Genomic DNA, 27,790 nt, shown 5'->3' on the forward strand with positions numbered 1-27,790 from the left:
CACCAACTCCTCGACTGTGGAGCACCACATCCAGTGGTTTCTTGAACAGCTCCAGGGAGGGCGACTCCTGCCACCTCCTGGGCACTCCATGCCTATGCTTGACAAGCCTTTCTGTAAAGAAATTCCTCCTGATGTTCAACCTGAAACTCCCCTAGCACCGTTTGAGTCCATTTCCTCTTGTCCTGTCACTTGTTGCCTGGGAGAAGAGGCCAACCCCTACCTACAGGGCTTTAGACCATACATCAGGTTGAGAGCATTGCTTCTGTAGAATTCCTGTTTCAGCTCTCAGTCTGCAGGATACAATTAAGGTATCACATGCAGTAGGAGAGCTGCAATTCATATTGCTGTAGAACATACAGCCACCTAAGTGAAGACACACCCAGCTCATAAATGCATTACTCTGGACCACTGATCTTAGATGTAGCTGAGATATCCCTGGCCCTCAAACAGCACTGGCCCTCAAAGGCCTCTTGACACAGCCATCCTTCAGGAAAAGACTTCATTTCAAGGCAAAATGATTACAAGGCCAAGGGCTGGTTTTCCGATATGCTGGGAAGGCTGACACAAGTATCAGTCCTGACTGCTCTGTGAAAAAAGTGTTCTCTACAGTGTGACCCATCTAACAGTGTAAAAGGAGGTAATTTTATGACAGAAGTTTTGTGCTAGCAGAGTGGAGAAAAGGGAGAACAAGACCCAAATTTTGAGAAATCTCTAGTAAAACCTTGCCTTAATCTTCCCCCTCCCTTAAAAAAAAAAAAAAAAAAAAAAAAAAAAAGTCTGTGGTTTGCATTAAGAAGGAAAAAAACCTTTTTCAAGAATACTCAATTTTTGCAGCTTGGAAAAGCTGTAGCATTACCTTAGAACCAAACATTAAGTAGGTAATATAAATGCTTTCTTTTTTCCCATTTCCAAAGCAATACAGCTGTCTCTTATTCAGGTGTATACACTAAACTGGGCATACTGAAAAATTTAACCTGCATTTAAGTTCAAAATTTAAAAAACACCAGTGCAGAAACTTCATTTTTGTATTAAAAAGACACAGTGACACTTTATCTTGTTTATTATGGTCACTTATCCAAAACACTTGACAAGTTGCTTTACTTCATTCAGGGAGCTCTTCAGGATCCCTGCGAGTGTTCATCTGCAGCAGCATTTTGATATATATTCCATGCTGTTTAGTGGCAAGATACAATCCAGTCAGAGCCTGCACCAGTATAGCCAGACTCATCTTTCTGAAGACAGGCTGAGCAGTTGTGAGCCAGTAGCGTAGCAGATTTTCTTTCCCTGGCAAGGGAGTTGTCATATACCTGAACAGAAACAGTGTTAGAAACTTAATTTTTTTTCCATGAAAGTGTCTAGATTTAACATAAATATTCATGCAGATAGTAATTTTCTCTTCCTTAAGTTAAATTCGGCTGGTGGTACTGAGCTCTCTGGATAAATGCTTTAGAACATCCTGACCACGCCCTGGGTCTCACCAAGCCTCGCCCCGCCCTTGCTGTGCTCTGAATTACATAGGGTGACATCTGTCAGGGACTTTGGCTGCCCAGGGTCAGTGAGATCTCTCGGCTGTCCAGCCACCTTCAGTGGTGGCAGGATGGCAGCCACCACTGTGCACACCCTGGGAGACTTGGAAGGTTCCTGCTAAACACAAGGGCTTCCTAATGGATCACTTTGCAGATCTTATTTCACTTTGATGTTGCTCTTACAAACTTCACTTTGTAATTAAATGACCTTAACGTAAATCTCCTTCCACATCCTCAATGTCTACAAGAAGACAAGTGTGAACAGATTAAATATCTACAGAATTCACCCTGAGAACTGAACGTTTAACCCACAAATACATTTCAATCAATACATTGCAAGTAAGACGTACCTGGCTGCAAGGCTGGCGTTCAAGGGGATAGCCACGAAAATGGGATAGAAACCACCCACAACAGCACCTACTAGTCCTCCTCTCATCACAGCACAGACCTCACAGTTCAGCTGACCTGCGTGGCAAACAATATTTCACTGCCAAGATCCACATATGCTCCAGCACATCAATTTATAAGCTGCGTGCAAGAACCTGAAAACAGGCTCTTGACAGAAACTTCCAAGCTGTACAGGTATGCAAAAAATTATAAAGGAGGACTCTCCATTTAAAAAACACAAAAACTCCCCAAACCAAAACAACAACAAAAACAGTCCCAAAACAAAAACTGAGACAAACCCAAAAACAATCACTCCAACTCATGAGGAATTTATCATTCAAAAGTTGACCTTCAAATGAAATTGTACAGATGGGGGGAAATTTAGCTGCTTTGTTGCAGTCACTTTTATATGAGTTTGAGGGAAAAATGCTGAAAATAAGTGATGTGTAAAAGAATTTTTTAGAAAGATATATATAAACATCTGTCTCTCCCACTCTACTTTGAGAACTCGCTGCTGTCCAATGCATTCTGTTTTTCAAACTCTGCTTTACGAACAGGTTTTTTAAGACCACAACAGTTTAAAAGCAGGGAGAAAAAGTGTTACACTGTATGTAGAAAGCAAAGCCCCTTCAAAGAAAAAAAAAGGAATAAAAAGGTTTTTACCTGAAAATAAAGGGTCATGCACAAAAACTTCGTAAATTGCTGTTGTTGAAAGAAATGGAATAACAGCCATTGGCAGAGAAGACACCCAGAAAGCCTTTCTGACATGTAGGATGCTCCTGAAGAAATTATTTGCTGTTAAGCCACATAAGCTTGAATTTGCTGCTAGGAAGTATTTTCCATGATTACAAAGGTTCCTGTGAAAGAAGGGAAATCATTTCAGCAACTGAGAACTGTAAAAAAGTTTAGTTTAGTGAACACTAAGGTTCCCTTCTGAAAATCCTGCAACAAGGGGTAAGAAATGTAAATCTCTTACTGGTGCAAAATGGAGAGTAACTACTCTTAAAAGCAGCCAGTGCAGCATCCTTTGTTACATGTCTGAGTTTACACACACTTCAAGAGTGAAGTGACAGGCTGAGAAGCTGTTGCTACAGATTTTTACCCCTTTATAATAGTTAATGGAAACTTCATTAAAGCTCTCCTAATAAACATGTTTCTAAGGATATTGTTTCCTGAAAAGAAATGAGGAAACATATATACATATAATTTTAAAAAGTCAAGTCAATCTACTTGTAATTCTTCTACATTTTAATGTTTTGAGTACCATTAAGCACTAGAAAAAAAATCATATGGAAAATATTTCAGAGATGTCCTTGCTAAACTTGCAAAACTTAAAACACAAAAAAAGTCAGACATCAAGGACTGATGTCTGATGAATAGGAACATTCAAATTTTACCTTTACAATCACAGGCAGTGAGACACAGGCAAGCACATCAATAAATATGGAGGACTGAGATTAAAATTTTAGCAGCATATTTATGTCTTCAAACTAGAGCAAATTAATGTACCCAGGACCAGCAGAATCTACTTAGTGAGGTACAGAACTGCTACACTGTACAAAAGAAAAGAAAAGGAGGATGGAAGAGTTGGGGTTTGTGGTTTTTTGTTTGTTTGAGCTCCCTAGTGTTAAAAACAAGTGCCTGGGTAAACAGGAACTCTCAGTTTGACTGCAGCATGCTTGCTCTTCTTTTCCAGGTATTAGTGAGCTCCCCTCTGGGTACAAGCTGTAAGTCCTGCCAGCAGCTGGCAGCTACTTCTTTCCAAGGCCCAACAATCCATAAGTCCAGAGTTTCTATGCAGACATTACCACATCACTACTGAGTATCTGCCTCTCCTGGGGAAGGAGTCTTGGAGGCTGAACGTGAGGGCAGCAGATCCTACACAAAACTGTAGCCTTTTCTTTCTCATGTGTGTGGGGAGGCCCTGTGTTACTACCAGTAGTTTGTTTAGCCAGCATTTAGTCCTACTAAAAATATAAATAAAATAAGCTTCTGATGGCTCTTATTTCTAAAAAAATTATCCAAGCTGATACACACATGCAAATGGCTCCTAACAGAACCAGCTCAGATCCAGTAAGGTTTTGCAGTGACATGCAGTATCACAAAACAAAAGGTCATTTGTAAGGCCCAGAAGGCATTTAGCTGGCTTTGTGCTGCACAGAACCCTGCTGGTGAGCCTGCAGGACTCCAGCTGACTCCTCCACCACCACCTGGATACCTTAGTCTGGCCTTCCTGAAACAGGGAGCAGTGCAGAATGAAATGCAGAAGCCAGCAGGTTGATGCTCACTCAGTTCTGGCCCCAGGCCAGCCCTGCTGGACACAAGATGACTCCAGCAGAATCACATTTCAGTTTCCTAGAAAATTTTTTAGATCTAGCGTAGACTGTGAGATTTTTTAGAGCCAATCAGGGCTGATCAGCCATCCCAGAACCCCAAGCACTGGGGAGCACCTGCCAGGAACCAGCTGAGCAGGACCAGAGCCAACATTGAAATGACCACACTGAAAAAACACAAAACAAGTTTTCTGTTCTGGACAATACCAAGCATCTTCACAATTAAATAATTTTTTTAACTGCAAGGAAATTTTGTAATATAAGGAAAAAGAAAAGCCTCCAAGACTTGAAATGTTTGATGCTCTTATCTTCATTTATTTTACCAGCACTTACTGATCTGCTTTAGGAAGCTCATTGAACATCTTTTGTATGATTTCCATCCGCTTAAATCTTTCCAAAATTAGTCTTTGCTGCGGAGAATCTAGTTCAAGAAACTCTCTTCCTGTCATCTTGAAGTCCTGGATCATAAGGAAAAAATAAACAAATGTAATCAAAGTTGCATAGCCTCAGTATGACTCAAATAAACATTTAGACTCTTCACCACTATGAATCACAAATGCATTTCCTATTTTGCATGGCAATACTCCAGGTTTAAATTGACTTAACTGTCAAATAGAACTTTAAGAAAAAAACCCAACCAAATAAATCCCTATTTGTAGACATAAATCAGAAAGCATACGGTTGCAGTGGGTTTGTGCGGCAAGATTTTGATAGCAGGGGGGATGCAAGTGTGGCTTCTGAAATGCCAGGAGCTTCTCCTGTGTCCAACAGTCTGTTCCAGCTGGCTCCAAGACAGACCTGCTGCTGGCCAAGTCTAAGCCCAACCACTACAGTGGTGGTGTGTGGGGGACAGTTAAAAAAGGGTAAAAACTGCTGCACAAAAGTAGCTGGAAAAGAGGAGTGAGAGGAACAGCCCTGCAGACCCCAAGGTTAGTGCAGAAGGAGAGGCAGGAGGCGCTCCAGGCTCCAGAGCTTGAGATTCCCTGCAGCCTGTGGTGAGGCAGCTGTGCCCCTGCTGCCCATGGAGATCCTCATGGAGCAGAGATAGATCTGCAGCCCCTGGAGGATCCCGTGGCAGAGCAGGGGAATGCCCAAAGGAGGCTGTGACCCAGTGGGAGGCTCCTGGCAGGATATGTGGCCACATGGGGAGAGGAGCCCAGGCTGGAGTGGGTTCCTGGCAGGACCTGTGAGCCCTTGAGTCCCACACTGCTGCTGAAGGACTGACCCCCGTGGAAGGGAGGAGTTCACAGAGAACTGCAGCCTGTGGGAAGGACTCCTTTTGGAGAAGTTTGTGGAGAACTGTCTCCCGTGGAAGGGACCACACAGTGGAAAAGAGTGCAAGAAGGAAGGGGTGGTAGAGACAAAACGTGATGAACTGACCACAACCCCCATTCCCTGTCGCCCTGTGCTTCTAAGACAGAGGAGGACATAGAGAAAAACAGGAGTAAAGGGAGGAGTGGAGGGAAGGTATTTTAAGGATTTGGCTTTATTTCTCATTATCCTATTCTGATTTGATTCACAATATATTCTATTTCCCTAGAGTTTACTGTTTTGACTGTAATGGCAATTGGTGAGTGATCTCCCCGTCTTACCACAAGCCCTGAGCTTTTATTCACACCTTCTGCCTGTCCTGTTGAGGGGGGTGGCAAGTGATAACAGCACCTTGGTGGCCACCTGAGGCCGGCCCTTTAGAACAGCTCTTGATTACACTTGGAGTTTAGTGATTCAAGTGCTTCCTTCCCTACACTGCAGAGGAGATTCCCCCAGACTTACTTTGCCAATCATACTTATCCTAAGTTGCTTTTATTATGTGAAGGCTGTGTCCTAAGCCCTACATACGGGGCTGAGCCTGCTTCGCTTCAGGCTTGGCAGGATGCGGGAGCGCAGGAAGCGGGACAAGCGGGCAGGATCTCACCGGGATCGCTTCAGGCCACCTGAGGAGGGTCCCCAAACCTGTGCTTTGGGATGCCACAGACAGCACGTCACGGAGCTGCAAGCACCTCGCTCTCCCTGAGCCTTGCAGAGGCTCGTACACGCGTCTCTCCCGGAGCCTTGCGCGCCGCTGGAGGCAGAGAGGGCCCTCCCAAAGCCCCGGGGCCCTGCTCAGGCCAGAACCCGCACTCCGGGAAACTGCGGCTCGACCCCGACCTTCAAACCCCACCGCTGCCCCCAGTCGCTGCCCCCGCACCGCGCTGACCTCCCGGCCTCCCCGGCGGGCTCAGGCGCCGACCTTGAGCCGTACGGGAAGACACGATCTCGCCGTCCTCACCGAGCTGCTCCCGCCGCCTTCAACATGGCTCCTCCCAGATCACGCCCTCCCTGTGGGCGCCGCCATCTTGCTCGTTCACATGACCCAGGGCCATCAGAGGCCGCCTGTGATTGGGCCGTTGGCCGCCGGCCCAGCATGGCGGCCGCCGATTGGCCGCGGGCCGGCAGGCGGGGCCCAGCGCTGGTTGCCGGGGCGGCGGATGGCGGCGGCGGCTCCTCGATGGCGGCGGGGCTGAGCTCGGACCCTGCACCGGCGGCCGGGACGCGGGGACTCCCCCTTCGGTGCGGGGAGGCCCAGTCCTCGGGGTAACCCGCTGACCCTCTCCCCTCAGCTCGTGGCCCTTCCCCGCTTGCCCCCTCAGACCCCGCAACGCCCGCTGCCCTCCCTCCCGCTGCCCCCTTCCCTCGCCACCGGCTCCTTTGTGCTCCCTCCCCGTCCCGCCCCCTTCGAGCGCCCCTCGCCCCGGCTGGGTCTCGCTTCACCCACCTCCAGCCCTTCCCTCATGCCCTCAGCTCCTGCCTCTCGCTTGTCCCTCAGCACCGCTGGGGGAAAATTGTCCTCGCTCTTAAACCTGGGCTGCCTCCGCCAGTTCACCTGCGCTCCATCCCAGTCCCCCACCGACCCAGGCAGCCCTCTGTGTCTCGTTTCGCCTCAGAAAGCAGCAGCCAGACCCCTGTGCGTTCGGGAGAGCCGGCCGAGGGGGGAGAGGGGAGGGCATGAGGGGGGACAGCCCCACAGTCCCTGCCCGCGGGATGCGGGGACCAGCAGATCCCAACCGAGAGCATCAGAGAGCAAAGCAGAGCCGCCCCCTTCACAAACACATTCCCGTCTCCCGGAGAGGACGATGCTCGGCAAAGCCCTGTCATGTGCATCGCAGCTCCTCGTTCTCGCGGGGAAGGGAAGCGTTCGGAGCTTGTCCGCCTGTCTCAGACTTTTCCTTAACGAAGTAGATGAGGAAAATCTATTCCGATTCTGTTTCTCTTTTTGTTTTTCCAGAAAAAGGAAGAGAGAGAGAGAGGCTGATGCTGAAGCCATCCAGCTGCGCTTCTAAGTGGGAAACTCCGGACTGATCTCATGGCTTGCTTTTTATTTCCTTTAATACTTCATTATCTCTGAAAATGAGCCTTTTTGTGAAGCTCTTCTCCTAACTCTTCTTATTCCTCTTTCACGAGGTGGCTGCTGCTGTGCAAGGGAAGGAATGGCATGAAGTAAATGACTCCAGTGTAAAGCAGTCTGCTTTGCCCAAGTGCCCAGTGGGCAGCACTGTCACTTTAATAATTCCAGGTCAAGGGATTGCTTTCCTCGTTTTCAATCCTCTCTCTTAATACATGGGAGGATCAGAGGGACATTAAAGACCGTAAGGCTGGGTGGCTTGCAGATAATAAAAATGAAAGTGTCTGCCCAGTGACTTCTGTTGGGTAAGAGGGTGATATTTGAAGGCTCTTGTCTGGTGAGGAAAAAGGGATCTTTTCAGTCTGCCGTGTAGACACCTAATACATAGCTAGCAAAATTAATTCAAGAAGTGAAAGAGCTTAAAGAGGCACTTCGGCAATTGTTTTTGTCTTCCTCCTTATTTGGATTACTTGGGCATTTTTGTCCTGCAAATAATATGTTTTTGAGCATGTACAGGTGGAGTACGAGACAGCTGCCTAGAGATGGACTGTGCCTTAACTGTATTGCATAAAATCTTTTAGTTTTCAAACTTTGCTGCCGGAAGAGGAGTTATAATAAGGTTTTATATTGCCAAGGAACGTTTACTCTTGTATTTTTATAGTGAAATATATTTTAAAGAAATTGAAAGCATCTCTTAAAAAAGAATCAAAAAGCTTCTTTTGCCCCTTCCCTTTTTTTTTTTTTTTTTTTAATTTGTGGAGAGCGTCGGAAGTCCGATCCAAGGGAACGGCAAGTATTCATAGAAATGAAGATTGAAGCTGCACTTCCTTACTGAACTGTAAAAGTGTTCTGCAATAGGTAGTCAGTTCCTGACCTTGCAGAGTGTTCCAGTAGCACTTCGTTAGTACCTGTAAATAAGTGCTTGCAACCAGATTCAGAAGTAGGAAGAAGAATGCCAGTCAAGAAGAAAGGTGGGCTATGAAGCTTCATATCTCATATTGCGTCTTCGTTGTGTTAGTGTTGATTTCTAGTACTTAACAATTTCAAATTAAAAATGCTTTAATGGGGAATGGAAATCGCTTTTCTTTTGCATTGAAAATGGGGGAAAAAATCTGTCGACTTAAAATAATGATTTTTTAAAAGTAATTTTATGCTATATTTTAAGATTTATGTCAAATTTGGCCTCAAATGGTGTTTTTGTAAAGATCAGCCATCTGAGATTTTGAACAGACACCAAGAGAAAAGCTTGACTTTTAATTTTGTGAGAAGCCTCTCTTACAAACACTAATAAATTTTAAAACCATAGTTTAATCTGTTATCTATTTGTGACATGTTTGGTGGATAAACATCAGCTATCAGTAGCAGCATAAATAAATAACAAAGTTTCAAGGTTAATTTTAAAAACAAGTTATGAGAGCTGTGTTTTGAAGGGGGTGGTTTTTTTCCACATGTGATTTTAATTAGCTTGAATTTCCATGCTTTAGTACAATATAAAACTACTGTCTTTAAGGCTGTAGTATGGCAGTATTTAGGAAAAGACAAACAGCCTTACATTTGACCTCTTCTCACCTCAAGTTTGTGTTTGCAGCTTTGGAAAATGTGGCTTCCAGTGTTTAAACAACAATTGGGAAGTATATGAAGGCAAATTCTTACTCTGAAAACACTTGCAGACCTTAGGTTATTTCTGGTTTCTTGCAAATCGGACACTGATTTAAAGTTTCTGAATATGCTAAGGGTCATGTGAACCTTTTTTTATTCAGCTCATCTATCCAGATGTGCCTGGATCTGACAATACAAAACATGGGGGAAAGGGCAAAAAGTGAATGTTACAAACAGAAATGAGGATGTAATCGGTGTGTCTTTGGATTCTCTTCCCTATAGGAATAACCCTTCATTAGTTATGAGTTAACATCTACTATATAAATAATGATAAACCACACCTATTGCTAGAATTATTTTAATGAAAAAACCAATAAATGGGATTTTATGATTGTATTTTTAAAAAAAATGACAGTGTAGAAATGAAATTTCCAACCTGAAATATTTTAACAAATGGCATTGTCATTCATGGAACCGCTTGCCATTGTGTGTAGTAAAGGTGGAAACGTGTATGGAGGAGTTCCCTTCTTAATAATTCATCCTGATGTGCTGTAAAAGTGTCACCCTTATGTACTGGTGAGGCTTCTGTATCCTACCTGTTTACAGAAGGAAAACTAAGGCTTTTCATAATTTAAGTTTTAATCCTGATTTATGTGATTTACACTAAGGATGTTTCTGTGCCGGATGTTCAGCTGTAATTCAGTTTCTGAATGCTTGCTGCAGGACTTCTGGGGTGAAATCTTACAGGCTCCTTAGTGCAGAAGTGAGATTGGCAATCACAGCAGTCCCTTCTGGCCTTAAAAATCAGTGAATTTCCTGTTTGTTTCCAGGCAATTTGAGTCAGTCTTAGTGTACATACTCCAAGGCTTGACTTTCTTCTTTGGTGTTACAGGATGTGTCTGGCAACATTAAAGTCAAGAGACCCAAATATCCCCCTTGAAATACTTTAAATTTTCATATCAGTCAGTTTACTGAAGTTGCCAGTGTGAATGTATTTGATTATTAAAGGGTATTGTTAAGAATGTATTTAAGCATGAAAATTGCAGGATTAAAAATGTTGGCAAATCAGCAACTTCATTGTGATTTTGAATGACTTAATTTGTCTAGTTCATGCAATAGACTTTAACTTTCTTAATGTAATTAAAAGCATGCTGGCAACTCTAAACATTCTACTGTTTTTAAAAATATTGCTATTTTTTCAAGTAATCCCTGTTCCTGCTATGAATGTTAGGGAGATTGAGAGGATTCTTCCATGTTTGGTTTTTGGGGTTTTTTTTCCTCATTTTGCTTTATGACTTTGACTGCAGTTTGTGGCTAAGTAGTTTAGTGTCTCTAATGATGGCTTTTTTTCCCTTTCTGGGGAAAATTTGGGAGTTCATGTCTACTGTCCTTCCCATCGCGGGCATTTGTAGAAATCTCAGTGGGATACTCTCTTGTAGGCTGTGCAGAAGTATTTCAGTATCAGCATTGAGGACAGGATTATCCCTCTCCTTGTCAGCACTTCTTTCTGCATTGCTATTTTGGATTTGATTCAAATATTCTCCTAAAATCAGTATGGAGACAGAGAAACCTGTGAAACAAGCTTTAAAACATACTGATATTTATCACTGGAAATCGTTACCAAGCCCTGCTTTCTTTGGCGTTGGCCAGTCCTGGGTGTTTCTAAAGAACAACTGAAGCATTTTGGGAATTTACGTTTGAAATAGCTCTCACATCTAATACCAGTCTTCAAATTTCACATAGCTTTGCACCTAATTTCCACTTTACCTTGCTGCTTGGTGTGATGCCTGCCATCTTGCATTTATAAGTCCAGGCCTGTGTGGTTAGACAAAAAATAGTTTTCTTAATAATAAAAATCGTATAACTTATAGGAAGCTTTAATTTCCTATAGTCGTGGGAATAAAAAGCTTGGTCCTGGTTCTGGTCATGTGTCAGTACCTGATTTCCACTGCCAAATGTGCTAGAGTGAAAATATTTTGTTTTTCTCATTTCAGTGTGGAGTGCAATGAGGCTCCACATTCCCAGGAATGTTCACAGAGTTCACTTTTTTGTTTAACTCTTGGACCTTCTTGCTGGCAGTCTCAGCAAGAAGTGAGGCTGGGAAGGGACTACAGAGAATCCTTTGGGGTTGGATGTGCTTTAGGTTTGGGGTGAGACATTGTGGATTGCTGCAGTATAGCTGCACAATTAAACGAAGGGCTCTTCTCTTTGGCTTTTGCTCATCTCTAATTTTGAAGTACACTTAAAGTTTTAAATCACACAAGACAGGCATTTAACTGTAGTTACAAAATGATTTTTTGGACAGACCATTTAGAGATGGAGTGAGATTAACAGTTTTGAACAGTAAATAAATGCATTATTTTTGCTTGATTTTTAGTTTTCTTTTGCAAACTAGGGTATTTCTGAATAGAACCATTCATGGAAATACAATGGAATTTCTTGAGGAATGCTTTGCTTCAAAGTGAAATAGTACTGTCATACAGAAGAAGTGAAGTTAGATTTTTGCATGGGTTTAGATGTCTACTTTCCCTCCCTCCCTTCCTGAGGTACTTAGCTTGATTTCTGTTAACTGTAAGGGACTATATTTAGATCTGTAATTGCATATATTTTGGATTCATCAACGGAATAGTTAATAGCAAAAATGTTACTGTAATTCATTCATGTCTTTCACAGTGACAGAAAGAACTAATGAAATGCATGCTCCTCTGTGATGGAGACCAGATTCCAGTTTTGGAGCCCTGCTTGTGATTCACACAGAGATGACAGAAACCCCCACATATGAGTGCCTGGCTGCACAAGTGCTTCTAAACTAACCCTGTCATCCTCCTTGCACATCTGGCTGTGTCTAGGCAGTCAGAGATGAGAGCTGGGTTCTGTGCTGCCCTCATCCCACTTTGCAGCTCTCAAAGGGAGAGGGATTGTACCTTTATTCGGATGAAACCTGTGGGCTGCTGTTAATACCAGCTTGACTCGCCCCATCTTGTTGCCTGTTTATGAAGATGTGCTGATTCTGTCATGGAATAGCTTCTTGCATCATTCCTTTTGTATTTAAAAAATGCCTTCCAGGGCATGTTTTATTAAGTACATCAATGTCAAGAATTAAAGTGTGTCAGTCTGATCCCATGTGGACAACTTCTGGGCCATTTAGAAGAATCTGACAGATGTGCTCTATTAAATGCTGGATTTTGTGTGGTAATGCTGACTGTGTGGCTGCTCTGTTGAGAGGAAAGGGTCTAAAAACAATTCAGCAGGAACTTCTGAAGCAGAATTCATGTAGGACAAGACAAAGCTAGGTCCCATCCATGCCCTAATTTTCTTTCAAAATGGCAGCTTCTTTTTAGCTAACAAAATTGAGACTTAGGATCGTAACTTTTTGTGCTCAAAAATTTTTAATGTGGTTTCAGTCTTTTTACATCCCACTGCAGCAAATCCAACATATATTGGAAATTTTCTTTCTCTTTTTCATGTAACAGGTAATTGATATTACAAGATTTTTGTCCTTTCAGTTGCTGAATGAGAATTCTCAAATAAGTACATGGATAAAAGGCCACCTTCTTCACTCCAAGTTTTGATCCACTACCTCTCAGTTTTTACAGTTAATTGAATGGCAGCAGTGCAAATTTTAGTTATGTTTACAGACTGTGAAAAGCAGAATTTTAGATTTCCAAGAGTTAAACAAAAATGTGTCAGAAAATTACTGTCTAAACCATGCCAATTTTCACCACGAAGTTTTGATTTAAAGATGTCACTGCTTTTATGGCAGTGAGCTTTTTTCAGCTGGACATTGTTTCTGCTGTGAGAAACAGGGAAATATTTTGCCCACAAAAGGACTATAGGAGCAGGCATTATACAGAACCAGCCTTTGTTATATGCATGCACACTGCAAAACTAAGTGAGCTCTGGACTGGGAATAGTGAAATTTATACTTTTTTCAGCCCTGTTGTTATTCTGGTACTTCTCAGATTTTTAATGTAGATTCATCCCATTTTAGTTGCTTCACCTAGATAGGGTTCCCAGCTTTTTGTCCTAGAGGGTTGCTTTGGTCAGCAGAGAGAGATCCACCTCCAAAGGGCATTTTAACACACCTAAGATCTGCATTGCCTTCTGGACAATTGTAATTTTCTTTCTCTCCATAGACAAAACATAGGGTATCCACACTATAGGTCACTTACCTCAGTTTGATGATGTCTCATTCTCCCATATGAATTTTAGTGGCAAAATAATCTCCTTATCTGAGATATTTATGAGAGCTGACACTGTGTGTTCTGTGAGTGCTATAAATTAACACTATTCATTATTTTAGTGTTATAAATTATTGTACTATTAGTCACTGGAATTGGAAGCAGCCACAGTGTTGATACAAGCACAAGAGGCAGCTGTGAATCCTCTCCTCCATTCCTGTTAAGTGCATATTGCACTCAGTAGAAGCAATGGTGTCTTGCATTATAAGCATAATCTTTTTCCTTCTCATCCTCTCTTCTTTCCTTCTGAATTTGTTCCAGATGGCCAAGTTAGATGTCAGAGGGTAACCATGGAGAAAAAGCTGAATTTGTAACTAGTGGGCAAATGTGATAAAAGATGATTTTGCAGTCCCTGCTTCAGCAAAATAGAAAATCTACCTTACTCAGATATGCTTATTTTGGTCAGGTCATACCAGGTTCCTGCTTCTTAGAAGTATTAAAGGTCTATCTCACTGTGGTGTCTTCTTGTATTTACTGCAAATTAACATGGTGCCAAACAACAGCTTTATAAAAATCTAAATAAAGGTTGTGTTTTCTCCTGCTGTATTCATCCCAGAAAGAGCCAGCAAAGCTGCCCTGACTCATGGGTGATGACAGCAATAATCAACATGCAAAATATTGAAGAAAACATTTGCTCTTTATTGGATGTGGTCCAGAAGAGTTTTTAGTGGCACTTTGCCAGAACAAGTCAGGGCAATTGTCCCTAAATCTGTCTTCACTTTTGGACTGAAGAGGTTAATGCTTCCTTCAAAACATAGTGATCAGGGAATTGAATCATGTAGAGTTTCCTGGATAGAAGGAATCTGGACAATTTACAGTTTCACAAGCAGAAACCAATCTTTTCAGGTTTCAAATGCTCTTCTCTCCCCTGACAGTATGGGCATATCTTGCATTATGCTGTCGTGGGATAATTCCAGGCACCTTCCAGTTCATTTCTGGGTGTTGAGCACTTTGTTAACACTGCCTTGCAGGTGAATGTCTGCTAAGCTGTGCTTTTAACCATAAAAAACCCAACCAAACAGAACCCCAACCCAAGGCTTGCAAATCTACAGTATCAGTTGTTTAATGTCCAAAATGTGAAATTTATTTTATGTTGCTGCCTGAAGGCGTATGGTGGTGGTGGGTTGTGGTTTGTTGTTGTTGTTGTTTTTTTTTTTTTTTTTTTTTTTTTTTTTTTTTTTTTTGTCTCAGAGATTCTAATATAATACAAAGGTTCTTAAACTAAAAATGCCAACATGGATGTGAGAAAATGTAAGACCATAATGCCTATTTTGCTAATAAATAAAGGTAATTTGATCTCATTCCATTTTAATTTTTTTTGCATCACTAGGAAGGCATTTGTGTTACTGATTTGTTTTCTTTCATGTGGTATAATAATTCTTTTGTATGAGTTTGGAAGTTATTTATTTCTGAAAAGACATCTTTTTGTTAGTTTTCTGTCTCACTCCAATTTTCACATTTATGTTAATTTTGATACTGAATGTTCTTTTAAAGGAAAAAAAAATGTATAGCTGCTGTACTAAGTGTGCATCTCCTGGTTTTTACTCTTGCAACTATACATAAAATTCCACAAGTTCTGTTTCTTGCATTCAATTAGATTGTGAGCTCTTCAAAGCAGGGCACTCTGATAATTTTGCACTGTTAAGATGTCAATTTACATTTCTTCAGCTGTATAAATAAGAGGTTTTCATTTGGTACTCTGTCATTTTGAGGAATTTGTGCCTTAATTTTTCATTCTGTTTTCATATTTGCATTGTTGATTTAACATTAGCATTTGTACACCTAGATTTTAACATTGTGACACTTGAAAGGCAGAAAGAGGAAGGTCAGGTGAAGCTGCTTGTAATTGCAGGGTGTCTGTAGTTTTGGAAGGAGTCTCGAGGCCCCAGAATCTGCTCATTCTGTTGTCTGAATCCCAAACAGGTCACCTGTGTAGCCAGGTCACCAAACTGGAGCAAGGATTGCTAATGAACAGGTCCCACATTGCCTTCAGCATATCTGCGAAAAGCAAACTCCCTGGAAGAAAGGAATGGCCCTGGTTGACGAGCAGCTGATATCAACAGTTGTTAAAACCCTTTTGTGGTCCCCTGAGGAAAAGTGATGTGGTGGGAAGAATACAGGTCCCAGAGTGAGCCCCTGATAAGAACTGGGCTCTTCCTTATGGTAAAGTGTGATACATAAGATTAACAGGTTATGCACTAAATACTGAGTATTTTTTCAGTATTTAATTGTAGTTTACAGGCAGGTAATTGTAGACTTCTCTACTCTACATGAGTAGAGAAGATGTGTCTGTGGGATTGCAGGGGTCAGATAGTTCCATCTGGGTACTGAAGCAGGAATGTAGCTTGGTAGTCAGGATGCTTTCTGATAGACAGAAATGCTGGAGTAAAGTTTGTGAGTTTATGCTGAGCCAGTTCCTGATCTTTATATAGTTATCCTATTCCTTGTATAAGTACAGTTAGGGAAGTTTAAAGAATTATATTTAAAACTAAAAAAATGTGTGAAGGCAGCATTTTACCAGAGCAGATGTGTGGTTATATGTTGTAAAATCAAGTTGAAGATACATAGACAACAAAGTTACATTGAACTAATCAACACTGAAAAATGAAGTTTTTCTTAGTTTTCTTTATAATAAGTTAGACAAAAAGTCTGTTTTCTAACAAATGGGAAAAAACAAAACAAAAACAAAAACAACCCCCCCCCCAAAAAAAAAAAAACCCAGAAAAAAACCCCAAAAAACAAAAACAAACCTCATTAATTCCCTGGTTCGCTGTGTGTGTTGTGTTCCATTAAGCTGACAGTTTTTCTGCCCAGCTCCATCCACCAGTCAGTGTTCCTGTATCCTCAGGGTGTCCAGCCTGAGTCTATAGGTTGTGTAAAGATAAATTTAATTCCAGAAAAGAGAATGAGAGGCTTTGAGAATGTCAAAAGTATACAAAAGTTGCAGAGGCTGGTGCTGTGAAAAAGGATGCTGAGCAGTCAAGGGACATGACAAATCAAACAAGTGTAGAGGAGGCTGTAAGAGAAATAATTGTGGTGGTTTGTTTTACACATTGACATCTGGAGGACTAGTAGTTGTCCTGATTTGAAAAAAAAAAAGACTGTTTTTATGTAGCAGGAAAAAAACACTAGAACCTTCAAGCACTGAAGTCGATGGTGAGGGATTTTATGGGTGTTGTAGGTGGTGGCCAGTGCAATTAGATACCATCTGAGTGTAAGCCTGGGTCCTTTTACACAGCAGGGAAGAAAACTGAAAACCTCCTAGGACTCTTCCAGGCTCTCTGTGTCTGTTGTGTTGCTCAGAGAGTTCAGCTGACACATCATAACAACTCCTGCTCTTCAAAGCAATCTGACTTGCAGAACATTTAGCTCTCTGCGTTGTATCTGCTCACATCAATATTCTGGAGACTGCTGAGCAACTTCTGTTCTGTGGCAGCCTTTCCCATGAGCTGTGTGGGGCACAGAGACCTGCAACTGAATGGTAATACTGTTCAGTGCAAAGCTACCGTCCTCCTTCAGTTTTCCTTGATATTTGGATACCTGGTTTCCCCTTAATATACCTGGGCATGTAATAAATACTGCCTAGTTCTGAGAAATTTGCTGCTCTACTTGCATAGCAGTTCTTACCGTCTGTCTGGCCCATTTCTTGTCTGCTGGCAGCATTGTGGTCTAGAATAACACTGCTTCACAATGGAACTGTTCCTAAATTTGTGTTCTGCAGGAAAGCAGTTGTGCAGTAAATTCACCAAGGCTGTGGTTAGTTTGGAGATGTCATGCTTTCACAGTTTATGGAGAGCAAGGGCAACTCAGAATGCAACCTCAACTTGAAATATCACTCCTTGAAAGACTCTCCACTTGCCTGAGATTAATTTCCACATACTGTGTGTTGGCCTGCTCTCTGTGCCAATCTGGTTGCTAAAAGCTGAAGCCCCAGAAACAAGCCTGCCTGGTAATCCCTTCGATGGTTACCCCCCTCCTTTTTCTGTCCCCTTGTTTTCCCTAGCAGGACAGAAGATGGGTTTCTGTGCCATTCATATCCTGAGGAGCTGTTATTTTTAACCCTTTTGCTTGTTTGTTGTCAGTGCTCACCACACTGGGTCATTGTCACATATGTCATGCCTTATGCTTCCTCAAGGTTCTGTAACCCATATGCTGCATTTTCTGGATAGTTGTTTAAAGTCCTACAGAGATGAAGAGGCCAAGATGCTGGGAACTTTCTGGTTTTTACACATATTCCCTGTCTGCTTTCCCTCTGTGCGGTCTGCTAGATTAATTCATTGTTCATATTGATGTGTATATGCTAATACTCTGTGATTATCATTTGTCTAAAGTTCTCAAGTGCTTTGCACCTTGGGAGCTTACACCTTGTGTTTTTCTCAACCATCTTAGTTTAGTCTTTCTTGAATTTCTTTCTAAAATTTAACTGGCTTTCTACTCTTCCTCTGTGGGTACTGAGTATTGTGTATTAGCAGGATTTATTCCTTTGTGTTTGCTGTTCTGTGTGAAGATCAGGAAAGGTAAATGAGTTACTGATAGTTTTGACTTGGATCACTCCTGAGGCAGGTTGCCTGGAAATCTCTTACTTCATTCCCTCCTGCTGATCTGTAACAGCTCATTTGACTTTTTGAGATTTCCAGACCAGAGAATCAAATCAAGACATCTTTAAATAATGGAGGCAGGGAACAGTGTTTGCTCCTCTGCCTCTTTTGGTCATCTGAGTGAAGGTGTGAACTCTCCAAAATGAAAGTAGTTTTTGAGGTCCTTTTCTTCTAAAGTTACCAAAGATGACTGAGAACACTTCCTTGCTCCCTTTCCTGGTGCTCTGGTTCCATTTCTCACTTCTATTTTGGCTCTTGTGTTTTTTCTTCACCATTCTTCATGCATTTTCCTGTTTCAATGCCCTACATTTTCCCAGTTCTGGCTCTCAAAAACCTGTAAAGTGTCTCCTGAAATGTCTTGGCATTTTCTTCTTTTAAGATTCACCTCTACAACAAACTTTGCAAGTCAGAAGATAATTGAAATCCCTTTCAGAGAAAAGCCGATTAAAAAAAAGAAGAAAGAGAAATTGAAGCAAAAACACCCCTTCATCTTACCAATTCAGTTAGGCTTGGATCTCAGCTAATGTTAAACATCTTTTACCAATGAAACCTTATTTTTCATTTAACATTTCTCCATCCTGTTGCACCCTCAAAATATTTTCATTCACAAACTCTGATGCCAGTAGAAGGGAAAAAATGTAAATGTGTTTCAAACTTAGCAAGAAGCTGTGGTAGACTGGGTTCCCTGAGAGGCAGTGGCTGCCTGATTCTCCCTCCTGCTGGTGCAGGGCGCTGTTAACCAGCTGACTCTGATTTCTTCCATGGGCAAGGCAGAACTTGATGAGTTTGGAATCATATTTTGCCTTTTTTCTCTCTATCTATCTTGCTTTGTAGAAGGAGTTGAATGACAGGATCATACTCCCAAGGAAAGCAGCAGCAGCTCTCAGCAGACTGGGAGTGTTCAAAGCACAACAATTTCAGTGCAAAATCAGTGACTGGTCCTGGCCAATTACATATGTGGGTCCATATAGAGTTCAGCCTGTATGACTTTACTGTGGCCAGAAGGAGCTCAAATGGCTTGAATATACCATATATTCATATATATGGCCTTAGCAGTAGCTGCTTGAGTTGTGGTTTTTCCACTATCTGCTCCTTTGGTTTGAGCCCTCATCATTCAAACAAACTCTGGATCAAAAATGGAGCTGCTTAGAGACTAGTTTTTGAATCACTTTTATCTTTCTCATACAGTTTCAATTAATCCTGTTAGTCAAACCTGTTCCTAATTAGTTATTGAAGTTTATGGCTAGACCTAAATTATCTTCAGGTGTAATATATTTAGCTCATCTGAAGGATAAATGATGTGCATAAACACCTGGGAGCTCTTTAAGAAACTTGTTTCTGGGCTCACCTATGTTGTGATGTGGGACCTGCTATGTGCAGGCATTCCTGTCTCAGTCTCACTCCCGTATGAAGGCACAAAATTTTTTTAACCAGCTTAACTTCCTGTGCTAGGAGAGCTGCAGATGCTTCAACTCTGCCATGACTCCACTGTAAATGCTGCAGTGAGTATAGTGTCTCCTTGCCTGTATGGAGTTTCAAAGTGGTTCTAAAAATGTGCTTGTGAAACCTGAGAGCATAGAAAACCAACCAGCAAAGGAAGGCAATCCTTCTGCTTCAAGGTATTAGTGTTGCAAATGGTACCCAGGTCTTGGATATAGACCCTAAGAAGTATATAGAATTGATTTTGACATAATTTTAGCAAAGTAGATGATAAAATTATGGCAGTATAAACTTAAATGTGCATAATTATCAGATTTAGTCTTTCATGTGTGTGGCTTACATTTTAAGAACAATACTTTAGGAAACAATTTATTGTTGAGAATTTAATTTTTCCTGATGTGTATTTTGCACCTTACTCTGTATGTGCTTGGATGTATGGCTTCATTTCTTTTTGATAGTATCTTCTGAAAACTTTTTGTCTGTAAGATATACTGAAATTCTATTTTGTTAAAACGTAATTTAGGTTTTCTATACAAATTTCTCTACAATTTTTGTATTTATGTCATCAGTTTTATAAGCATTGCCCCAACAGATTATTTTACTCTATAGCATAAATAGATACTTATTGAACTTTAAAAATCAGCATCACAGAGAAGTCTATACAGAGGAGGTACTATAAAGTGTGGTGTAATGATCCTATCAAGTTTAGTAATGCTGAGGAAAGGATTTACCTCTTCTTTGAGTCTTACATAGATGAATACATTAGGCAGAACTCATTCTACAGAAGAAAAATTGAGTAATTCCTTATCTGATAAAAACTTTAGATTGAGAAAGGAAGGAAAGTTTTCTGAGGGAGTGCAGTAAACAAGGTTAGTGTTCTGTAGTTTTGTGTCAGTATTCCATATCTCTGATTTGCAGTATTGTAGCAGTTACCCATTCTCTGATCAATAAACCAAAAACACTCCTGAACCACTTAAAATATTATGGAGTAATAAAGCAGTGAAACTTATAGAATTGTGAGTTGGTTTGGGTTAACTGGTAACTTCTTGGACAAGGTCCCATGGCACTGTAAAAGCTGTTTTATTCCTTAAGATTTTTTTTCTTACGATTGTATTAAGATGTTTTGAGAATGATTTATTTAAACAAAACAATAATGCATTTACTGACTATAAGAGTATAAGTATATTTTTGTAGGACTGTATCTTCTGAATGGTTCTTGTCATGTTTCAAAGCCCGAATAGGATCAATTTAAAAATAATGTCATAAAATACAAAGAAGCAGTAAAAAAAATTAGCTCTATGTCCAGCAGGCCTCATGGGACACAGCTGATGCTGACCTTTCAGTGGTCTTTTGTTCTCAGACAAAGGACCCACTCAGGATCCACACAGAGGCCCACCTCTTGGGATATAAAATTCTGTGTTCAGTGAGTTTGTTGTTTTGGTATCAGTAGTGGAGAATAGTGATACTGTAGAACAAAGATTTTTTTGGTTGCTTTTCTGATAGAGTCTGTAAGGTACAGGACTTATTTTGGCTGCTATAGATTAACTGTGCTTTATTGAATACTGTAATACAGTGATCCAGTCCTTCATGAAAACCACCAATCTCTTATTCTTCTTGATTAAAAGAATGTGTGGGAATTCAGATTCAGAAACTTCCACTTAATTGTGTGGCAGGGAGTATATGGTTCTTATTTTACTATTGTGCTGCAGTCCATTCTTGCAACCAGATAATCTTTGTAGCTGTGAAAGAAAAAAAAATACAGGCTGTGCTCACCTGTTTGGGGCATGACTGGGAGTTGGCAGTGGTTAATATTTTGGGGAGAGTACTGAGCCTTCTTTAGCTGTGCCATTTTATTGCATTATTTCCTATTGCTCTGTGTTGTGCTGAGGTAGGAATGCACTGTGCTGTTGTTGAGCAGGATTGTGCCCTGACATGCTGTCAAATCCACCTGGAGATCTAGTTCTGAGTAATTTATAACCAGAAGAGTTCATCAAGAAGGGGAAAGTTCTTTTTTGAAAGCCTGATCTGGTGACAAATTGACTGGAGATTCAAGTAAATCTCCGTAAGTCCCTTGGCTTTTCAGGAGTGCTCCAGTATCAGTGGTTGCCCAGGCTCCCTCCCCGATGTGCTAAAATACTCTTGGCTGGGATATGCCTGGGCATCCTGATTGAATCACCCAGCACATATGAGCCATTGCAGGTTATTTGGAAAACTGGGTATGCTGCTGCCAAGTGAGATTGTGCAGGAAAAGGATGCAACTCTATGCTGGAGCTTAGGGATGGAGTAAAAATTAATGTGTCCTATTAAAGCTAGGGAGGAAAATTAGGCAGGAAGATCATTACTTGATCTGGGATTTAGATCTCGCACTAGAACTATGCACTGTTGCTGGTTGTTCAGTTTGTAGAGTTTAGGACTCTCCTGGGGTCAACAAAAAGTAGACTTTTTACATCTTTTATGAGTTGAAAAATGGTATTTCAAATGAAAATAAAAACTGTTCATATCCCCAAAGAATGCTGCTTTTTGTAGCACTGTACTTTTAAAAATACGAGCTGTACACTTTAGGAAAGGAATGATTAATGAAGGAGGGGATGTCAGCATGCTTCACCAAGCTTCTAAGAAAGAGGGAGTGGTATTCCTGGTGTGGAAGAGGCATTCGCATCCCGTTTTCCTAATTTCTCAGTCTACTCTTAAAATGTGTCCTCAGTACTGGATACTTTGCAGGGATTTTTCATCACTCTGTGGCTTCACTTTAGTATAAGTAACCATGCATTCATTACATATGCATGTCTGTACTTGGGTGAAGGTGAATTACTGATTCCAACCCATGCTTTAAGTTATGGACTACTTATTTTATTGAGAGTGGCCAGAAGGTTCAGTGTATCCATGAACACACAGGTGGGTCAGGCACAGTCATGAGGTCAGTAAAAAGTATGATGTAATTGTAGTTTTAAAGGCAAAAGAAGCTAAGCTCACTTGCAGGAGTAGTTCTTTGTACCCAGCCACATCCCACTTGGACCCAGAGCTTTGTTTCAAGGCTGTGCTTTTGGTTTGGTTGATTTGATGGAAGCCTAGCCCTTGAGATGTGGCTTTAAAAGAGATGCTCTCTCTCTGTGTGGGTTATAAGTGGTCCTAAGTGCAATTTCCTAATCCTTACCTACCCCAAGGACAGCTCTCATAGAAAGAAGGGGTTCCTCTTGGAGACCCCCTCAAGGTGGGATCAAAGCAGAGTTGTGATCTCCTCCATTATAATGGCTAGACTGCTATAAAATGTTCCATAATCTTCCTATCTATGAGATCTGTATGTAAGGTTTGACTCAATGGTTTTGGAAATCTTTTCAACCTTAAAGATTGTATATATATGTGTCTATGCACATATAAAAACATTCAGATAAAATTCCTTGTTATTCATCATGTCTTTAATTTCTCTCATAAAATGCTTGTGATCAGTTAGAAGAACATGGCGTTTTTTTTCTTCTCACACCAGAAATTCTAATTTTTAATGATCGATTAAAGTTTCCCCCTTTTTAATTTGAGAGTGGAATCAGGTTACAGAATACAATTCATGTCTCTGCCCCAATGTGAACTCATCTGATTGTCACTTCCCAAGGCCTGTGTTACAGAGTCATCAAGACCCTGAGAAAAGACAGTCAATTTTTATACAAGCTTTCTAATATAAGAAAGAGAAGCTTACTTTTAGTTATTTAATAAAAAAGAACAATAGAAGCAGTCTTTCTTTTGCCTTTCCAAGCATTTTACACTACTTTTTTGTATTTAGTCTAATCAAAGGAATCTAACCTCTCCTAGTAATGAAACTTACATTGAACTCTAATGGAAGAAACTTAGATTGAGGCACTTGCTTTGAATTATTATTGCTTTAGTGTTTGGGACTCTTACTGAAAACTTGGTGGCAGTACAATTACAAAAGCATGTACAGATATCTCAGTGTCATACATATATGTTTGTGTACATTTCTGGAATCTGATTGGGATGGTGAGAAGGACAGATGAATTCTGATTCTCTGTGTTCTTGTCTGTAAGATGGTGATGTTTGGCTTTCATGCAATTTTACATGTCACTCATGCTCTTGGCAAATGGCTACACAAAGATAATAGCAGCCGGAGAAACAGAGCTCTGCTCCTCTGGGCTCTTACAGAAAGGCTGGATTGCTCTCTTTGAGCCAGCACATGGATGAAAGTCTGCTATCAAAGCCTCATTTACCAAAGAGGTAGATAGTAATTTTATGTATTGAGGGAATAGAAAAAAACAGCCTCACTCTTGGACACCTGCCTTTCAGATACACATTTGTCAGTCCGAGAACCGAGAGCTGCAGATGCAAAGCAAACACTTTCATGTCTTCTCTGAGTATGTTTTAAGGCCAGTTTTCCTGCATGAGTATCCATCATGGTTATTGTCTATAATTCTGTAGCTTCTGCAAGTTGTAATTTGGTCCAGGCCCTATAGCTTCCAGATGGTTTTGGATAAAGGGAAGCTGAGCACTTGTTATAGATGCCATTCCAAAGATCATTTTCCCATATGCATATGCAGTGTTGCATATGTTTTTCGTGACATACAGCTAATGACACAAAGCAATAACACACCACAGTCCCTGGAAGTGTTCCAGAGGCATGTGGATGTGGCGCCTGGGGACATGGTTTGCTGGGGAGCATGGTGGTGCTGGTTTAGCAGTTGTCACTTGATGATCTTATAGATCTTTTCTGACCATAGTGATTTCATGATTCTGTGGACATTTGCTGTAAATGTTCTTTATATGTGTGAACAATGCCTCTCAAAATGTGTAGTTAACATTTGAGGTTTTAGATACTTTTCAGAGCCAATAAAGACATATTGTTGTGTTTGGTTTTTTTTTTTTTTTTTTTTTTTTTTAGATACTGACCGAGCTTTAGTGCTGCTGGAAGAATATTGCAAAAAACTACGGAAGCCAGAAGAGCAACAACTGAAAAAAGCCATCAGAAAGGTGATGGGCATCTTTAAGAGCAGCTTGTTTCAGGCACTTCTAGGTAGGTACTAATGTTTAATATTAGGTGCACTCTCTTGGAGCCCAGAGCTAGGTCAGACCTAGTAACTTTATTATTAGTCACTATTTCATTTGTGTTTATGGTGAAAAGCATGTTGAGATGATCCTTACAGGTTCTCTGAGTGGAAACTCATTGTCCTGATATTTCAAAGGTATTTTCTTACTTCCAGAGAAAGAAAAGTAACGGAAACCTAATACAAGTTAAGGTATTGAATAGTTACTCCTAAACCTTGCTGCTTTGCTTTGTTTAAATGGAAGATACAGAATCAGAGTAGAATATAGCTGTTTATGCAAAGCTTGAAGATGAAGCCATCCACAGGTAAACGGCCAAAGTTTAATTAATTTCAGTGGCACCAAGTAGCATTGAAAATCTTTGTGTCTTTTGAATTATGTTTTTCTGAAAAGTGTTAGCAGAGAAGCTAAAAAATGAGTTAAGAAAATTGCTCCAGGACACAGTTTGGCAGAATGCTCCCATTTGTGATGTTACAGTGTTCAAAGAGATGTGCTGGTATATCATTCAGTCTTTCTTCCACTTACTTGAAGATCCCCATTTCATCTTGTAAGTGATGTTAAAATCAGGTGCTTGTTGTTTTGTAGTTTTATATAAGCAACCTCCACAAGCTATTATATGTAATGTTTTCAAGGTGGTGAACTTACCTGTTTGCCTTGGCATTCCTGTTGTTCCTTGTGCTGTGCCTGAGCTGCCAGTCATGGGAAGTGGTGACTGTAACTGTGCATGTCCCTTGCTCTACATCCCTCTGCCCTCTTGCTCACACTGCATTGCCCTTCCTTCACACACATTTTGTGAGGAATTTGTCTCGAGGGTGCATCTTCTAATACAAATTATGTCTGTGGAAGCACTCATGCCTTCCACGTATGGCTCTTTGAAGCCAGTGTCAACTGTGCTCCTTGTAGAGCTACAGTCAGGACCAGTTATGGAAAAATTTTGATTATATGTCATAAAAGTGGAAGCACATCAATAATGCATTATTATTGTGAAGACAATGGAGGTCTGGGACTAGTTTCAGGAATTTCTGTAGCTTTTGTGGGAAATGTGATTTACCAGTCTCCAACATTTCCTGCAAATTGAATTAATTAATGTTAGTGTTATTTTACTTGTAACTTTTCTTCTTTAAAGCTATTACCTTTATTTTATAAACTCTATGTAATTTTAATTGTTCTGTATGCTTTAAAAAAGGAAAAAAATTAATAATTGAATTGAATTTACCAAATAGTTATAAACAGATTTGGAAAAAAAGAGAAAAAAAGATAGGACTTTTCCATATTGTTTTTATGAAGGTGACTATGGATAGAGCAATGTGTACTGAAGAAATACACCAGTCACAGAAGTGGCATTAGCTGTACATTTACTTCTGCTCTACTTGCAAGTAGTTAGAATACTTTGGAATATTCTAACAAGATGCGTGTTTTGTGTGTGGCTACGCTACAATATGTGTTGATGTATTATACATGTTAGAAATGAAAAAGTGTTTATAGCTACATAAAGGTTGAATCCAAAGAAGAACTTAGATCTTTTGATTGCTACAATAACAGAATGAGGGGTATGGTGTTACAGAAGTTAGCATTTTAATTTGTGGATGTTTTTTCCATCTTCTTAAACACTTCGCTTTATGCAAGAGATTTGGGAATAGCAAGATGTGTTCCAAGTCTCTCATTATTACATTTGGTTTGCTACTTGGTTGGTCTAGGTTCTGGAACAATACTAAAGAGGGATCTCTCCTCCATGACAGGAGACATCCCACACATTGTAAGTGTGGTAGATGATGTTATTACACAATCAATAATGGGATTCTTGCATAATTAGTATTTTAAAAGACCCTCACTTCCACAACATGTTTTAGCTTCGTGGTGTAGTTTCTCTATTCACCTATAAATCAGACCACCACACAAAGGAATACCTAAGGCAGAGCTTCTGGTCTCTTTAAGTTCTGTTCTGCTAATGTTCTTTTGTATTTACAGAATGTCTAATGGTCTTGAAAGTGTCTTTTTTCTGTGCCTGATCTTAATGAGACTTAATTTCTCGAGTCAGAGAGTTCATTGCTTTCCAAAGCTCTCTCATTTATAGCTGTCAAATACTGATTTTATCTAGGATGATTGACCTTTTGAATATTTAAGCTGGAACTACTAATGAAAAATGTGATTTTTGTACAGGATTGTTAAGCTGGATGCAGAGGTGCACATTCTTACCAGGATGAAAGTTAACATAATTTTATGTGCCAAATCCAGTTTTTGTAGCGCCCACAGCTTCAGTGGAATTTGGTTCCTTTACAAATAAATTAATCCATTGTAGCCATCTCTGCCCTTTAAGTATGGCTTCAATTCCCCTTAATTTCCTAAGGGCTTTAAAAATCTGTAGGATGTCTTAAATTGAGTATAAAAAGAACAGATAAAGAAAAATAATGCTAACAGAGTAACTTTTCAAATCTAGTGTCATCTAGTTCCTTTTATTCTCAAATTTATGCTTGTGTGATTATGCTGATTAGATTCAGCCATCTTTGAACTTGGCTTCTCAATGTTTGTGTGACTAATTTTATCTTCAACGTGTTTCATAAATATTAAATGTGGACTACTGAACAGTGGGGTAACATGTGAGAAAGAAAGAGTCAATATTTTTCTTGCATATATTCTACGCATGCAAGAAACCACGACAGTCATATAAGGAAAAGTTCTGTAAGTGATTTACAGAAGGATTATTGAAGGATTGTCCTTTTACATTTTAATTCTGGTTCAAAAGCGTTCCTTTCTCCCTTTGGGCTGTTTTTATTGATGGACTTCTTGCTAGAGTGGCTGTGCTCAGTGACAGCCAAGTTAGTTGCTAAGAGGCACATTTTCAAAGTCATATGTGGAACCGAAGTCTCTGGAGTCCTGCTTATACTCCAGTGGCCCAAACGCAATGCTTTGAAAATCCAGCCCTACGAGGAGGAAGGAGGAGAAATGGAGGGAGCATGCAAGGGGAAGAACATGAATTTAGATATTGACATTACTGTTAAATTAATTCTAGATTTCTTTCACCAAAAGAATTTTACCCATTCCTTTATGGGCAGTGAGGAGTTATACTGTTGTTAGAACCTTGTAAGGATTTTTTTTTCCTTTTTTTTTTTTTTTTTTTTTTAATTTTTATAGGGTCATCTGTAGCTAGCTAATAGTAAAATCACGAGGTTCTCTTAAATTGTAGCACATGTGCTGATGTGAACATTTTTAAAACCCTGCAAGGAAGAGGAAATGAAAC

The 27,790-nt window shown here is 40.4% G+C and overlaps 2 protein-coding genes across 5 annotated transcripts in view; one reads left to right on the plus strand and one right to left on the minus strand.

Annotated features, from left to right (window-relative positions):
• Positions 1-1,042: 1,042 nt before the first annotated feature.
• On the minus strand, positions 1,043-6,595 carry LOC136375652 (transmembrane protein 126A-like). 2 transcript variants are annotated; one of them, XM_066341290.1, is made up of 5 exons: positions 6,477-6,594; positions 4,580-4,704; positions 2,577-2,770; positions 1,877-1,991; positions 1,043-1,307 (listed from the first exon to the last, which is right to left on the minus strand). In XM_066341290.1, the coding sequence occupies exons 2-5, from the start codon at positions 4,693-4,695 to the stop codon at positions 1,103-1,105; spliced, it is 630 nt and encodes a 209-aa protein (XP_066197387.1). In that variant the 5' UTR covers positions 4,696-4,704; positions 6,477-6,594; the 3' UTR covers positions 1,043-1,102. The 2 variants fall into 2 exon arrangements, with proteins under 2 accessions (XP_066197387.1, XP_066197388.1); XM_066341291.1 differs by having other exon boundaries at positions 1,048-1,307; positions 6,444-6,595.
• Positions 6,567-27,790, plus strand: part of DLG2 (discs large MAGUK scaffold protein 2) — a 986,088-nt gene continuing 964,864 nt past the window's right edge. For 2 of the 3 annotated variants that reach the window (XM_066341286.1, XM_066341281.1), the window contains exons 1-3: positions 6,567-6,820; positions 7,512-8,599; positions 24,392-24,523. In XM_066341286.1, the coding sequence (XP_066197383.1) occupies positions 8,581-8,599; positions 24,392-24,523 (151 nt within the window). In that variant the 5' untranslated portion in view covers positions 6,567-6,820; positions 7,512-8,580. The remainder of the gene's footprint in view (positions 6,821-7,511; positions 8,600-24,391; positions 24,524-27,790) is intronic. The other variant, XM_066341282.1, reaches the window with a different exon arrangement.

This window comes from Sylvia atricapilla, chromosome 2 (genome assembly GCF_009819655.1).
Source record: "Sylvia atricapilla isolate bSylAtr1 chromosome 2, bSylAtr1.pri, whole genome shotgun sequence".
Classification (NCBI taxonomy): Eukaryota; Metazoa; Chordata; class Aves; order Passeriformes; family Sylviidae; genus Sylvia; species Sylvia atricapilla.

Bases quoted from the DNA above. Each gene is read 5' to 3' on its own strand.
- LOC136375652 (XM_066341290.1), bottom strand. From the start codon at position 4,695: ATGACAGGAAGAGAGTTTCTTGAACTAGATTCTCCGCAGCAAAGACTA. The intron at 1,992-2,576 runs GTAAAAACCTTT...TTTGCCACGCAG, and splicing joins GCATGACCCTTTATTTTCAG to GTCAGCTGAACTGTGAGGTC. The intron at 1,308-1,876 runs GTACGTCTTACT...GTTTCTGTTCAG, and splicing joins AACGCCAGCCTTGCAGCCAG to GTATATGACAACTCCCTTGC.